This window comes from Pseudophryne corroboree, chromosome 4 (genome assembly GCF_028390025.1).
Source record: "Pseudophryne corroboree isolate aPseCor3 chromosome 4, aPseCor3.hap2, whole genome shotgun sequence".
Taxonomy (NCBI): Eukaryota; Metazoa; Chordata; class Amphibia; order Anura; family Myobatrachidae; genus Pseudophryne; species Pseudophryne corroboree.
This window is the reverse complement of record NC_086447.1, coordinates 460,892,399-460,909,449: the sequence shown is the minus strand read 5'-3', so window position 1 is coordinate 460,909,449 and position 17,051 is coordinate 460,892,399. Positions and strand designations below refer to the sequence as shown.

The 17,051-nt window shown below is 42.4% G+C and overlaps 1 protein-coding gene across 1 annotated transcript in view; it reads left to right on the top strand.

Annotated features, from left to right (window-relative positions):
- NDUFAF4 (NADH:ubiquinone oxidoreductase complex assembly factor 4) overlaps positions 1–2,422 on the top strand; it is a 50,435-nt gene extending 48,013 nt beyond the window's left edge. Inside the window, exon 3 of the mRNA XM_063917016.1 lies at positions 2,024–2,422. Coding sequence (XP_063773086.1) covers positions 2,024–2,320 — 297 coding nt within the window. The 3' untranslated portion in view covers positions 2,321–2,422. The remainder of the gene's footprint in view (positions 1–2,023) is intronic.
- The last annotated feature ends 14,629 nt before the right edge of the window (positions 2,423–17,051 follow it).

Here is a 17,051-nt window from a genome sequence, read left to right as displayed (position 1 = left end):
TCCTTACGGAGTCCCCAGCATCCTCTAGGACGTAAGAGAAAATAAGATTTTAAACCTACCGGTAAATCTATTTCTCCTAGTCCGTAGAGGATGCTGGGCGCCCGTCCCAGTGCGGAAACTCTGCAAGACTTGTATATAGTTGTTGTTTACATAAGGGTTATGTTACAGTTAGAATCGGTCTTGGACCGCTACTGTTTGTTCATACTGTTAACTGGTTATGTATGTTCCGGGTTACATGGTATGATTGGTGTGGGCTGGTAGGAATCATGCCCTTGGATTTATAAAATCCTGCCCTCGTATTGTCCATCTCCTCTGGGCACAGTTCTCTAACTGAGGTCTGGAGGAGGGGCATAGAGGGAGGAGCCAGTGCACACCCATAGGAAAAGTTATTTTAGGTGCCTATGTCTCCTGCGGAGCCCCGTCTATACCCCTTGGTCCTTACGGAGTCCCCAGCATCCTCTACGGACTAGGAGAAATAGATTTACCGGTAGGTTTAAAATCTTATTTTATTGAAACATATAAAATAAATCGTATCAAAGCCCAGTAACTTTGTATTGTTAATATTATAAAGCATTAAACAATGATTGATCAAGTATCTAATACATATCAATGTATCACAGTATTGATGATATAATAAGCAGGATTTTTTTTTTTTGTTAACACATTAACTGGAAGAGAAAAGGGGTTAAAAAAACGCATTTTAAACAAAAGTATGTTTGTATGTTTTCTATTTTTTTTTTTTTTTTTTTTTTTATACTGGCTAATTTTGCCAACCCTGCTTATATCTAACATGTAAACTTAAGGAGTGTGCACACTGTGAGATTTCTCCTTTCGATTTTGACTATATAGTCAAAATCCTAAGGAAAATTAGTAGAAATCGCAAGGTGTTAGGCAGCTTGCGATACCGATTTGATTCCGATGCGCACTCCCGCAGGGTCGGTATTGCAAGGCTAGACAGACTGTGCAGTCAAATCAATCTTGACTATCTAGTTTCTAGTACAAAGTATGGTCAAAATCGTACATAGACAAAATCTCAAGTACAGATAGCACAGATTTTGACTGTGATTTCCCTGGAACTCCCCCAGATCACAGATAGCACATATTTTGACTATCTGGGCTCTGGGGGAGTTCAAGGGAAATCACATAGTAAGGATCTCACCATTAGAACACACATGGCACCACATATGCAGACCTCTCTCTGCACCCATCCCCCACCAGCTTTCCACATACACAATGTTGTGTATTTGGGGGGTAATTCCAAGTTGATCGCAGCAGGAATTTTGTTAGCAGTTGGGCAAAACCATGTGCACTGCAGGGGGGGGCAGATATAACATTTACAGAGAGAGTTAGATTTGGGTGGGTTATTTTGTTTCTGTGCAGGGTAAATACTGGCTGCTTTATTTTTACACTGCAATTTAGATTGCAGATTGAACACACCACAACCAAATCTAACTCTCTCTGCACATGTTATATCTGCCTCCCCTGCAGTGCACATGGTTTTGCCCAACTGCTAACAAAATTCCTGCTGCAATCAACTTGGAATTACCCCTTTGGAGTAGTGTCAGTAACGTTTGCTCTGCTCTGTTCAGTCTGCTAGTTGATGCATCTGTGAGAGCCAGATATCTTGTACTGTAGCTAAAGATCTATTTGAAAGAATAAGAATCTTTACAAAGATGGGTCTATTCAGAGGTTGTACTTATAAACTAACCAGTAAATTATTGCTGCTGTGTAAGAGGAGTCTGCATGGTATGCAGTAACATTGTCAACATTCATAATATTGATACCAAAATGTAGACTGGTGTGATAACGATATTGTTAAAAAGTCAACATCAACGTTGACACGTAGAAAATGCTGAATAGACTTGAGATGTTGGTGCTTTAGAAATCGCAGTAAACAGGTTTGGTTGGCATCAAGCTAAATTGTATAACATCAGTGGCTATTATCTGATTTAATTGACATTTTCATGCTACTATTGAATTCTTGCTAACCTGTACATGGTTTTTCTCTGTGTTTTTAAAATAGGTAAAAGATGAACTACAGGCATCTGAGCAAGGAGAGTTCAGACTTCCTAACCAGATACTGAAGAATATGGCTTCTGGAATTGATGTTGACAAAATTCAAAAAGGAAACATTTCTTTTATTGAGGCTTTGACCGTTTTACACAATTACAAACTATCCCCAAAAACGTGGACGAAAGAGCGAATAGCAAAAGAGTACAGCTTAAATATGAAGGACACGCAGTCCATGCTGGAGTATTTTAAACCGTTTGATATAACAATCATTCCACCAAAAGATAAAAAACAAATCACTGAAGAATAGGACTGCTACTGTATATGCTATGTAGAAGGTTTATCATTACTGTTGTCTGCATTTATGCCTGTACATTTATACTTGAGAAATAAAAATGTTATTTTGAAAGCATGTATATGGCTGTAGATAGCTGAATGGCTTTCTGTTTTTATTAAGCAAATCTGATCTCTGATTGATTAATTTCAGCTGTTACATTGCTTTTCTAAAATATTTACTGTTTGAAAATACTGTTTTGGAGCACTCTCTTTACTGGTCCTGACTTGTCAAGTAGTTGCCACGCACAACCGACTGTACCATCCGCTTTAGCCAGGAGTCCTTGGCATTCACTGACCCCTTGTGCTTTTTTGTTTTGGGACTGGTTAGTCCAGCCAAAATTTCAAGAGTAAAGCAATAGGATACTGCATGCTAATCACAAAGCAATTATTCATGTCCTAGGTAAAATCTAAGAATATAGATAAACTGGTTATTATATTATACAACTTCACTTTCAGAATTATGTTCAAAATATTAGCCAAATATGGATTACACTGTGCAGCAAATACTTCTTTACTAATTTATTGTACAAAAAGGGCTCTTTCTGTAAGTGTTATGGAGGGTGATTCATGCTTAATTTGGGTACTTACAAACTCCTAATCCCACAGTTTTGTTATGACAAAATTAATGCTTGTATTGGAACATATTTATTTATTATGTATGTATATACGTGTGTGTGTGTGTTATGTATGTATATGTGTGTGTGTATATGTATGTATGTGTATATATGTATGTATGTATGTATGTATGTATGTATGTATATATATATATATATATATATATATATATATATATATATATATAAAAATTATTTTTGTTTGTTTTGCTATTTATTAGGACCTAGATAATTTCTAAAACCAGCTTTATTTGTCAGTAGCTCGTGTATAAACTGAAGCTGCTGTGAAATTTGAATGTTTGCATTATCTCTCCCGGGTACAAGGCGCTCAGTGATGGAAGAAACATATTTTTTTTTAGATGCCATTTAAATAAGATAAGGTGTATGGTGGGTGTGGAGTCCTAATATATATGGTGTACACTGAATGGATAGTCTTGAAAAATTAGATTTATGAAGCAGACAGAATGTAAGAAGACATCCTCCAATTTCTGTACTGAAAACATGGCTTTGGACCTGACTGAGTTGCACACAAATAGTCAATGTTTTTCAACTGCGTGTGTGTTTAATTAAGTCACTAAAAAGTTGCACAACACGTGCATCCCATGGTCTGTACACACAGCATTGAGGTAGCAATTGAGTGTTCCTGTGCTGTGACTGGGAGATAGTTATTCAGATGCACCGATATGGAACATCTTACGGATGTGTTATGGGAATGTAGTGGGTGTGTTGCAGAACTATCTGCAAACTCCGATGCTTTAACTTCTTGTATTTGAAGGCCATACTCTGATGGAGAATTTGTACCTAGTGTGAGGCAGGTGCAATTTTCAATGGTAAGACTGATGGGTAGGGCCTAATGATGCACCTACAGGAATGTTGCATCTAAAGATACACAAAGTGGGCATCTCAGTAATTGCGCACTCACATGCATCCTTGTACAGTAGGGGAAAGGTTTTTATTAACAATGTTACATATTCACAGCCATATGCTTGGGCTTATAGGAACATTGTGTCACTAGCAGGCTCACTTTGGCATGGTCCCTCTCCGTTACTACAACCGTTCTAGCCCAGTCTGGTTGACTATTGGCGGTATCGTATTTCCTGCGGTCATTTACCAGGGCTAAATAGTGTGCCGGGAGCTATCTAATTAGCCCCTATAAGCCGGCACGAGGCACGGCTTATCAGGGATTTTGTTTCGCCATCCTCAGGCTAGCAAAACCAAATACCCGGAAACATCACCGTTTTCTCATGAAACATGCAGGTTTCTCTGTTTTTGGAAGGAAAGCTTTTTTTTTCTTTCTTTTCCCGGGTGATCTAATTGGATAGTCTGTTTAAAAATAAATATATATATATATATATATATATATATATAATGTGTGAAACAATGGTTAAAAAATGCAAAAAACTGTTATTGTTTTTTGTCATACCCAATTTTTTTTTTTTAAATGTCCTCTAATTGGATGCTCCTCATTGTTATAACTGAAAGCAGAGCTGATAAGCTACAATGACGGATGTTTACCTATATATTGCTAAGACAACTGGAGGAATGTTTCAGACTAGTTATTCAAAGTAGAGCAAATCACTGTAGCAACTTGTATAGCAAGTCGGTCAGATAGGGAACGATTTTTAAGTGAGGAGAAGAATGGAGGAGTGTATAACTGTTAGATCTGTTCATTACATTCAAGATGATCACCAATTGCTTTGTATTTGTTGGCCAAGTTCATGAAGAAGGATGTGTACAGTGGGCATCCACATCAGTATATAAAATATTGCATTTTGCTCTTTACATTAATGCGATTAATGAGCCCAGTTTCATTTAGCCACAACTGTCAAATATATCCCTAGAAAGGTGTCACTGATGAATTAGTTAGTGCATGATGATATGACTGGGGGATTTGGAATCCTTCATTCTACTTGAACTGTTTGTTCAGACACTAGTTATAATAAATATCAGGGGCTAGAAAAATGGATCTACGTAAGAATACACTGTTGTATGATATAGGTTTGCAAGCTAGTATAGACTGGACTACTATATATCCAAATAATGTTATCTTCACTGTAACAGAGTGAACCATGTTGACACACAACACAGAAGATTTATTTACTAATCTAAAAATAGTACATTGTTAATGCTGGCAGCTCTTCTTCCTATCTCAACAAATCCTTCTGGTTTAGATATACTGCCTTGGAAACTAAATTAACAAGAAATGAAATGCATGAATATTATTAAAGTGACATCCAAAAATAATAATAAGACAAGTTGAAAAGCAGGGCCAGTCATTGATTCCTGGTGTGCACGGTTTATGAAAAGGAAAAAAACAAACCATATTTTACAATTCCTCCATGCTAATTCATTTTTTCTGATCTAAAAATATTAGTGGCTCTGGGTGCCTCCCCAGCCATAGAACTTACCGCCGCACTGACATGCTGTAAGTTCTATGGTTGGGGAGGCACCCAGTGCCACTAATTTATCCACGCCTCTAATCTACTGTATCTGCGAATGGGGGAGTGGGGTATGGAGCAATGCGGGGAGCGAGTGCTGTGAGGGACCATACTGGCATCACTTCTATACATGGTGCTCAGCTTTAATAGCACTGTATTCACCTGGCTTTAAATTGGTATGATATGACTAAATGGTAAATTCAGAATTCGTACTGTATTCTTTCAGCTGCATGAGGCAAGTAATGAACACATGGTAATAAGTTACCAAATGTTTTTTTTTTTTTAAATACACCTTATTTTACAGACTCGGGGGATATAATAAGGTCTGAGTTTGTAAAATGTGTGAGTTTAGTGCTAAACCCATTACCCAAACCCATTACCCCTTGATAGCGTACATACATATACAATAAAAAACACATTTACAAAAGTTCTAAAGCTGTATATGCTAATAACTTCATAAAGAAAGACGGACACTAATTTTTTTTTTTTAACACTTTACTTAACAAGAAAATAACGAAAAACAAAATACATATAAGAAAAATAATTACTGTGACACATGTAACAGGTCACATGTCCTGAGGTGGCAATAATTACAGAAATTGATTACAATAAAATCTGTTAATACTACATGAAACAAAACAGAAGACATATATAACTAATACTATATAGGGTATATATACTACTGATATTCCACATATTTCTGTAGTGTCACCAATACAGACAACTTACTCCGTTAGTACATCTTAAAATGTTTAGTTCCAGCACAGTTTAGTCTGTATTTTAGCACTGTCCAGTAGGCGTCATTTCCAGCATTATTTTCTGGAAGCCACATTAAAAGCCACGTCATCCCGGGTTTCTGGACAGTGTCTGAGTGCTGGAAGTTCCCCTTGACGACTTCTGGCAATTGGAATGCATACAACGGACGTAGTGATTACAACTTCCACTGAAAAGGAACACAAACTGGGAATTATCCATTTTGGAATATATCCACTCATAACGGTTGGACCTGTGCCATTTTTCTGAAGTTTAGGGACATGAAAACTGTTTCCATATAAATAGATGTCTCTCAAATATTTCAAGCATTTAAAATACCATGTAAAGAATTTAAAAAAATACCATTAGTATACATATTAAGCAGGAACATCAAAAACAGTGAAAAGTTATTTAAAAAATACATATCAATAATTATAAATAGATACATATAAAAAATATATTGTCACACGGACAGCATAAACATACCTGACATGGATGTGGAATCTAGTCCAGGTATTCAGTTTGATCAAGTCTGAGCAACAGCAAGAATGATTGCAGCCCATGGCTGTTCCTATAAGTTGCAACTAAAAAGAGCCATCTAACCAAAAATAATCATTTTGCAAAATAATTGCAATGCCTTCTAATATAAACCTCTTATGCTCCTCTGAGACATATTCTTCATCTGAAAAGGATTCAACCACTTGTAAACCCAGTTCATGATTTATGATGGTGTAAAGTGATGTTACATCTGAAGTCACGATCTTATACCCTGGTTTCCATTCCATATTAGTTACTTCTCTTAAAACTGAAATAGTATCTTTGAAATAGAAACATAGAATTTGTCGGCAGATAAGAACCACTTGGCCCATCTAGTCTGCCCCTTTTTTTTTTTATATTTTTATCTCTAACCTTATTTGATCCTTATTTCTTTGTAAGGATATCCTTATGTCTATCCCATGCATGTTTAAATTGCTCTACTGTCTTAGCCTCTACCACCTCTGATGGGAGGCTATTCCACTTGTTCACTACCCTTTCTGTGAAATCATTTTTCCGCAAATTTGCCCTGAACCTCCCCCCCTCCAGTCTCAGTGCATGTCCTCGTGTCCTATTGCTTCTCTTCATTTGGAGAATGTTTCCCTCCTGGACTTTGGAGGGGGGGTTTTCCATACCAATGGCTCTAATAAAGAATTCATGTTATGGGATACGTTTTAGAGAACTGAGTTGGTACCCCCTTGGGAGGTATACAAATTCAATACCTTCAGTGGGGTTACCTCTCAATTTTTTTTTCACTCCAGTACTTTTTGTAGTCCTCAATATCTAAGATCCTTGATGACAGTGGCCTTTTTCACCAGGATAATGAAAATTGTTTAGGAATGGCTTGAGGAACATGATAAAGAGTTCATGGTGTTGACTTGGCCTTCAAATTCCCCAGATCTTAATCTGGTCTAGAGTCTGTGTGTTGTGCAAGTAAAACAAGTCCAAGCCATGGAGGTCCCACCTCGCAATTTAAGAACATAAAGGATTTGCTGCTAATGTCTTGGCACCACAAACAACAGGATACCTTCGGTGGTCTTGTGGAGTTCCATGCCTTAACGGGTCAGAGTTGTTATGGCAGCATGAGAGGAACCTACACAATATTAGGCACGTAGTGTAAAGTTATGGCTTATCAGTGTGTGTATTTTTTACATTGAAACAAAATAATGTTAATTCATGGTGACATTCTATAACTGCATTGGTCGTTAACAGGAAGGTTATTGTGCACATATTTTAATGGAATTTGTTTTCTAGATGTATTTATTTTTAAATAAACATATACTGAGATGCATTTCACTCTGGTGCAAATAAAAAATAGTTGTACAGTTTTACAGTTCCTCCTCACAGTCATACTGTACCTTAAGCTTGATACATTACATTTTTAAAAACCATGATTGACAGATAGTAGTGTTGTAGAACAACAGCAACCACAGTATAAAAAATAGTCTAATGAATGATTGAAGGACATGATACTGCAATATCCACTTATTTCACTAGGGTGTGCTCTTTCCAATGCACACAGGTTGCACCTGAATTTGCAGGCAAATGTAGAAACAAGCCATATTATTCCATAAATTTGAATAATACAAGTTTCCTATTCATTTACTAACGGTTGTTTTTATAATCATTTTCAAATCTACTGTATGATAAATGATGTCAGGGACTAAAACACACATTTCCTAACATTTAAAAATTAATATAAAGGTCTGTTAGTAAATGTGTGTTTTAGCCCTGGAAACACAACATCAATTTAGATTGATGTAAACACAATTGAAATCTATCAAAAAAAATAATAAAAAAAAAAAAAATATATATATATATATATATATATATATATATATATATATATATATAGGGTACAGTATGTCGACCATTGGGCTGTGTATCAAATTGAATGTATAAACTTATTTTAAAACGGCATACTCATCACTAGGGAGGCCAATCCCAGGATCGGCGGGATCCTGGGATTTAGGCCAAAAAATGTCCGGCCAGCATTGAGCGTCCTCAGGAAGCTGAGACGTTGCCCAACTCTTTCCTCCCGGCTCCCTTGCCCCCATAGAGTGTACTGCGCAGCGTGACAAGATGTCAGAGGTCACGCTGCGCAGTGTGAAGCCAGCCACCTGCGCCATCCGTACCGCGCCTCGCCACCCGCACCATGCCGTCCGCGAGCCTTCCCACCCACAATGGTGAATCTAAAGCCAGCCGCCCGGACCGCACATCGCCACCCGCAAGCCCAGTTCCCACCTAGAATGGTGAGTATTTGTGCGAGCTGTGCTGGGCGGGTCTTCACCCCGATCCCAGGAATACTGAAATTGACCTTTTTTCAATCCTGATACCCAGGATTGAAAAAAAGGACCGGGATGGGCCTCCTTACTCATCACCAGAGGCGTAAATTCATACCAGATGCCCAGAGGTGAAATACACGGTATTTACAGTAGTTTGTGAATATTACAATTCTGCGCATATCTATGCACTGAAACATGCTATAAACTGCAAATAGCAACCGGAACGTAGATCTCAAAATACTCTATCCCCTCACACCCTGTAAACCTGAATAACTCTGTTGTTCTATCTTTTGAGTATATGTAACTTGCTGGAAAAGTGTGTGGAGACAAATTATGCACTATATAAATAGAATATTGAATATGACTTTGTGGCTTTTCTGTGCGAATGCGTATGCTACCGTATTTACTCATACCATGTGCCAATACGCAAGGCTCGTGAACCAGTGTACGTAGCGTGCGTGTATGCGTACGCACAGCGAAAACGCGCACGCACAGAGGCCACTCTGTTTGGTGTTTGCATGTGGTGTGTATGTAATATTTTTTACTTTGACACCAGGATCTGCACTGCAACCAGGCTACTGTTAGAAATTGTGAGGACAAGTACAAATGACATAGCCAGGGGCCCCTAAATCTAGGCCTGGAACATTAGTACTGACTGCACCCCCTGATGGTGATCACTGGCTAGATGGGCTAAACAAGTCCCCTGATACTCTGCACTAGATACATGGTTTCTCTATGCAATACTCTGCACTACCATATGCTGAAGCACTAAATCACTGTATAAGGCCCAGGAACAGGTCCTACTCTGCACTCCTGTATGCAGAGCCAGATTTATACCTCATGGGGTCCAAGGTAAGATACCCATTTGGGGCCCCCCAAAACCCAAACCTCTAAACTAACACTAATACCAGAGGATATTGCATTACCTATAGAAACATAGAATGTGACAGGAGATAAGAACCACTTGGCCCATCTAGTCTGCCCATATACATATACACACTTACACAATAGGGTTAATTTTTTTGTTGGGAGCAATTATCCTACGAGTATATTTTTGGATTGTTGGACGAAACCAACACAAGCACAGGGAGAATATACAAACTCCACACAGTTAGGGCCATGGTGGGAATCGAATCCATGACCTCAGTGCTGTGAGGCAGTAATGCTAGCCATTACATCATCCGTACTGCCCAAATGGCTATATGGTAGTGAGCACAGTGTTAGTGGATACAGGGGTATATATAGTAGTGGGCACAGGATTACTGGATTCAGGGGTATATATAATAGTGGGCACAGGGTTAGTTGAGTCATGTGTATATATAGTAGTTGTCACAGGGTTAGTGGAGTCAGAGTTAGGTACTGCAGTGGGAACAGGGTTAGTGAAGTCAGGGGTATATATGGGGGTGGGCACAGGGATAGTGGAGTCAGGGGTAGATTATGTAATATGCACGGGTAATGGAGACAGTATTAGATATGGCAGGGGGCACTGGGGTAAATATGGCAGTAGATACAGGGGTAGTGGAGTCAGGTATTGAGTAGTGGGCACAGGTGCATTCCATTACTCACATAAAGACACTAGCCTCAAACAAAAGATCAAGGTGGGACTTAACTGGCGCTTTAACAAATCACGTTCTTGTCCCCTGTAAAAAAAAACCTTTCCAGATCGTGAGTGTATCGCTCCGGAGGTTCACATGAAATAGGAGCGAGAAATTGTCATATAGTGAAGTACAATTTAATACAATTTAAAACATAGACATAACATAAAATCTCATTCCATGCAGATGTGTATCCCACACCAAAGCGTATTCCACACAATAAAGGCAGTGGTTCCCTCAGGCTAAAGCAAATTACCAGCTATTCCAGAACTGTGAGGACAGTTCTAAAAGCACAGTGTCACGTCTGGCAGGGTTTGAGGATCCGGCGCTGAGATTTGCCTGATGAGGTAGCAGGCTATGAATGGACCAGATGAGGGGGCTGGATATAGTTCCTTCGCATGGGACACGGAGCAATGAAGAACGTAGGCGGGGTTTGAGAGTCAATGGAAAGTATTTATTATGTACAGGGCTGAGGTAGGGAACTGAGGCTGAAGCACAATGGTTAAAGACGTGGCTGGAGGTGAAGAACTGCGGACTGTGATTTGAAAGACGAGACTGTAGATGATGAACTGTGGAACTGTGGATGGTAGTTGAAAACGTGGCTGGAGACAAGGACTGTGGACTGTGGTAAACGAGGCTTGAAGATAATAATCTGCAGGCTGTGGTCAGTGGTACAAAGGCGTGGCTGGTGAAGGAGATCTGTGGAGTGTGGCTTGAAAGACGAGGCAGAAGACCCGGGGCCGACTGTGCCCAAAGAGTCTTACTGGACCGGGTTTTCCAGGAGCGCTTCCACAGGCAGTAGCAGGCAAGAAACGGCAGGGCTGCAGCAGCAACAGAGAACCGACCAAGCAGGATCAGGAGGAACCAAGATACAGCAGGAATCCTGGGAGCACAGGCTAAAGCACCTACAACAGGGTTGTAACTTGAAGCACTGGCATCCCTGTCCTAAACCAGCCCCCTTTTATAGGGAGAGCTTCCCCTGGATTGGCTGGAAGAAACAGGAAACAGGAACTATGCTTAAAACTTGGTCTCCAACATGGCGGCGCCCAGTAATGCAGACCTTTTTGCAAAGCCACATTGCTCACTGCCCCTGGTCTCCAAGCAACGGTTCAGCAAGAGCGACCCGCTGTAGCGGCGTCCCGCCGCCACGAGCGGACCCCCTCACCTCCGCTACTGCTGCCCACGGATCCGGCGCCGCAGCCCACCTCCGCCGCTGCCCGCACAACGCCAAGGAAGCCAGCCCCGCGGCCCCAGCGTACCGGTAAGACTCCGGACGCTGACAGTACCCCCCCTTTTGCGGGTGGACTCCGGACACCTATGTGGTTTAGTTGGAAACTTGGCATGAAATGTCCGAAGAAGTCTTGGAGCATGGACATCCTCTGCATCTACCCAAGATCTCTCCTCTGGCCCATACCCTTTCCAATCAACAAGGTACTGGATGCGACCATAACGTCTGCGAGAATCGAGGATCTTGTGAATCTCAAATTCATCTCCATGTGCTGACTGGATCTTGGGTGATTTAGGCAGAGCGGCTCTGAACCGATTAAGTACCAGTGGTTTTAAGAGAGAAATATGAAATGCATTAGGATTTCTTAGCTGCGGAGGTAATTTCACTTTGTAAGCCACAGGATTCAACACTCTTTCGATTGGGTAAGGCCCGATAAATCTGGGAGCAAACTTTTTTGTAGGAACCTTTAATCTTAGGTTACGTGTGGAAACCCAAACCCGATCTCCTGCCTTAAGGCTTGGTACAGCTTTTCGTTTCAGATCTGCATAGGTCTTATATCTCTTGGATGTCTTGAGCAAAGTCTTGTGAACTTGTTTCCAGGCTTCAGTAAATTGACGAAGTGTTGACTCTGCGGCCGGAACCTCGAGCGTAGGCAGAAGTTGGAAGTCAGGAACTCTTGGATGGTAACCATAATTAATGAAGAATGGAGAAGATTTTGTGGCAGAGTGATAAAGATTGTTATGGGCAAATTCTGCGAACGGGAGGAAGTCCAGCCAGTCGTCCTGTGAGGAGGACATGAATAAACGCAGAAAAGTCTCCAGATCCTGGATCACTCTCTCTGTTTGACCATCCGTTTGAGGATGATATCCTGAGGAGAAGTTTAATTTCACGCCAAGAGCAGAACATAGGGATCTCCAAAACCTGGCCACAAATTGAGGACCTCTATCAGACACGATCTCCTGGGGTAGACCATGGAGTCGAAAGATCTCTGCTATAAACAATTTTGCCAACTGGGATGCAGATGGAAGATTAACCAAAGGAACAAAATGTGCCATTTTAGAGAATCGGTCAACTATGACCCATACGGTGTTCCGCCCACCAGACATAGGTAAATCTGTAATAAAGTCCATAGAAATATGCGTCCATGGTCTTAGTGGTACCGGCAAAGGATGGAGTAACCCGGCTGGTGGACCTTTGGGACTTTTATGCTGGGCACATTTTGGACAGGCAGCTACGAATTCCTGAACGTCAGTCCTGAGATGAGGCTACCAGTAGGAGCGTTGAATGAATTTAAGTGTCTTATGACCGCCCGCATGACCCATGAAGGAGGAGGAGTGAGCCCATGTAAGAAGTTTTTTGCGTAGATTTGGTGCAACGAAGATCTTCCCTGGAGGAGGAAGTGGAGAGGTATTAGTTGCAGAAAAAGAGGTGGATTCCAGGATAAATTGCTCTTTTGAACGGTCAGAGGGCTCTTCTGAACTTAGGGAGCGAGATAATGCATCTGCCTTTTTGTTGAGGGAACCTGGTCTGTAACCGAGTTTAAAATTAAAACGGGTAAAGAAGAGTGCCCATCTTGCTTGGCGTGGGTTCAGACATCGGGCTGACTGTAGATACAGGAGGTTCTTGTGATCCGTGGTCACCGAAATTGGATGCTGAGCTCCCTCCAACAAATACCTCCACTCCTCAAAGGCCAACTTAATTGCCAGTAATTCCTGTTCCCCAATAGCGTAATTCTGTTCAGCGGGGGAGAATCTTCGCGAGAAGAATGCACAAGGATGGACCTTCTTGTCCTCGAAAAGCTGGGATAATACTGCTCCTACTCCTACAGTAGAGGCATCAACCTCCACCAAGAACGGACGGCTGAGATCGGGTTGTCGAAGAACTGGAGCAGTCGTGAAGGCCTCCTTTAAAGATGAAAAAGCTTCCAAAGCCTCCTTAGACCACTTGGCAGGATCAGCTCCCTTCCTAGTTAATGCGGTTATAGGAGCTATGACAGAAGAATAATTTTGAATGAATCTTCGGTAGAAGTTAGCAAACCCCAGGAAACGTTGAATTCCTTTAAGGGTAGCTGGAAGTGCCCAATCCTGAATCGCCTGGACTTTAGCGGGGTCCATCTGTAACCTCTGCCCTGAAAGAATGTAACTGAGGAATGGAATCGTGGGTACTTCAAAGGTGCACTTCTCTAACTTACAGAATAACTGATTCCTTCGTAAACGAGTTAACACTTCTTTGACTTGTTCCCGGTGGGTCTTCAGATCCCTAGAAAAAATGAGGATGTCATCCAGATACACTACCAAGCAGTCATAGAGGAGATCTCTGAAGATTTCGTTAATGAACTCTTGAAAGACGGCTGGGGCGTTGCATAGGCCAAAAGGCATTACCAGGTATTCATAATGGCCGTCGCGGGTATTAAATGCCGTCTTCCATTCGTCCCCTGGGCGAATACGTATAAGATTGTAGGCCCCCAGTAAGTCCAACTTAGTAAATACAGTAGCTCCTTTAACACGGTCGAACAGTTCTGGAATCAGAGGTAACGGATATCTGTTCTTAATTGTTATGTCATTGAGACCTCTATAGTCAATACAGGGCCGCAACCCCCCATCCTTCTTTTTGACGAAGAAAAACCCTGCTCCGGCCGGAGATGTAGAAGACCTGATGAACCCTTTCTCCAAGTTCTCCCGTATATACTCCGACATGGCCTGTGTCTCGGGAAGTGAGAGAGGGTAAATTCGACCTCGGGGAGGAGTCTTACCGGGTACTAGCTCAATGGGACAATCCCAAGTACGATGCGGAGGCAAGGTGTCCGCCCCATGCTTACTGAAAACATCTTGAAAAGATTGGTACTCCACAGGAAGGCTGGAAGGGTTGGAAGAACAGAGAGGTCTAACTGAAGGTAAACAGTTCTGAAAGCAGTCTTGTCCCCAAGAGAGAACATCCATAGTTTGCCAATCTATGTGGGGATTGTCTGATTAACCATGGAAACCCTAGGATTAGTTCATGAGAGGCTTTAGGAATTACAAGGAAAGAGATTTTTTCTGAATGGAGAACTCCGACCTTCATCTTGAGAGGAATAGTACGAAAGGATATAATACCCTCTGGGATATAACTTCCATCCACTGCGGTAACAGAAATGGTACGATCCAAAGGAACCGTTTGTATTCCAGATCGTTTGACCAGAGCTGACGTAATGAAGCTTTCGGCGGCTCCGGAGTCGAGTAGTGCAGGGATGAGAAGAGAAGAAGAAGGGAGCTCCAATTGGGTTAACAGGACAGACTCTTTCTTGGTATGTAATTCTGAGAATTCTCCTAGCTTGACCTCTCCAGCACAAACTAGGAGCGGGCGTTTCCCGGACGTAGACTGCAAGTTTTAACAAAGTGATCAGATGCACCACAATACAGGCAGAGGTTCCCTTGTCGCCGTCTCTGACGTTCTTCATTGGAGAGGTGGGAGCGATTAATCTGCATGGGTTCTTCCACAGTTGGTGATGATGGTGTTGGTGGAAGAACAACTCTAGGCTTAGGGCGATCTGACCGCAACCTCTCCATACAGCGTTCTCTGTACCACAGATCTAACTTATTGCATAAAGAAATTAGTTTATCCAACTTATCAGGTACGTCCTGAGTTGCGAGGTCATCTTTGATTTTTTCGGAGAGACCGCTCCAGAAAGCTGCAATGAGAGCCTCCTCGTTCCAGTTCAGTTCTGAGGATAAGGTGCGAAACTGGATCACGTACTGACTGACCGTACGTACGTACGCGTGCCCTGACGCAGGCGCAGGATCTCCAATTAGGCGGCAGAAGTCCTGCCCGGTTCGTCGAAGATTCTTCTAAAGGTGGCCATGAATTCTGGATAGTTAGATAAGATGGGATCCATCCTCTCCCACAAAGGTGAAGCCCATTCCAATGCTTGCCCGGTAAGTAAAGAAATTATATAGGCTACTTTGGTTCGTGCTGATGGGAAGTTGGCCGACTGTAGTTCGAACTGGATTTCGCACTGGTTAAGAAACCCGCGGCATTGTTTTGGATTCCCATCAAATTTACTGGGAGGTGGCAAATGCAAACGTGGAAGTGGTACTGGTACAGGAGGAAGCAGGACCGGAGGTGCCAATGTGGGAGCAGCTGTAGATACTTGAGGTGCCGTCATGGCAACACAGAGAGAATCGAGACGTTCGGACATACTCTGCATGAACTGCACGATTTGAGATTGTGTGGCCTCCTGCTTACTTAAGCGAGACCAGATATCTGCGGTTGAATCCCCTCCTGAGGCCTGATCACCCGTCGAATCCATTGGGCCAGTGCTTACTGTCACGTCTGGCAGGGTTTGAGGATCCGGCTGCTGAGATTTGCCCGAGGAGGTAGCAGGCTATGAATGAACCAGATGAGGGGGCTGGATATAGTTCCTTCGCATGGGACACGGAGCAATGAAGAACGTAGGCGGGGTTTGAGAGTCAATGGAAAGTATTTATTATGTACAGGGCTGAGGTAGGGAACTGAGGCTGAAGCACAATGGTTAAAGACGTGGCTGGAGGTGAAGAACTGCGGACTGTGATTTTAAAGACGAGACTGTAGATGATGAACTGTGGAACTGTGGATGGTAGTTGAAAACGTGGCTGGAGACAAGGACTGTGGACTGTGGTAAACGAGGCTTGAAGATAATAATCTGCAGGCTGTGGTCAGTGGTACAAAGGCGTGGCTGGTGAAGGAGTTCTGTGGAGTGTGGCTTGAAAGACGAGGCAGAAGACCCGGGGCCGACTGTGCCCAAAGAGTCTTACTGGACCGGGTTTTCCAGGAGCGCTTCCACAGGCAGTAGCAGGCAAGAAACGGCAGGGCTGCAGCAGCAACAGAGAACCGACCAAGCAGGATCAGGAGGAACCAAGATACAGCACAGCTACAGGGGGCACAACTACTGGGTCCATAACTACAGGCGGCATAACTGTGGCCCCTTCCCTATGAAGCCATGCTCCTTTTTTTTGCTGCACGTCTTCGGCGCGTACTGTTTCACCTGCGGGTGTGTGGGGGGGGGGGGGGGGGGGCTCGCCAAAGGAAACTTTCGCTCTGAGTGCCACAAGGTCTAAAACCGGCCCAGGTGGCCACGCCCCCAATTCAGTACAAGGGAGGGGGGCGCCGAAACATACCTTGCTCCAGGCACCATGACATCTTGCTACACCACTGCACAGCACCCCTCAACCAGAACTGCACCCTTCATTCAGCACCCAGCACCACTCCTCACACCTCACCCAGCACAACACCCTTAATACAGA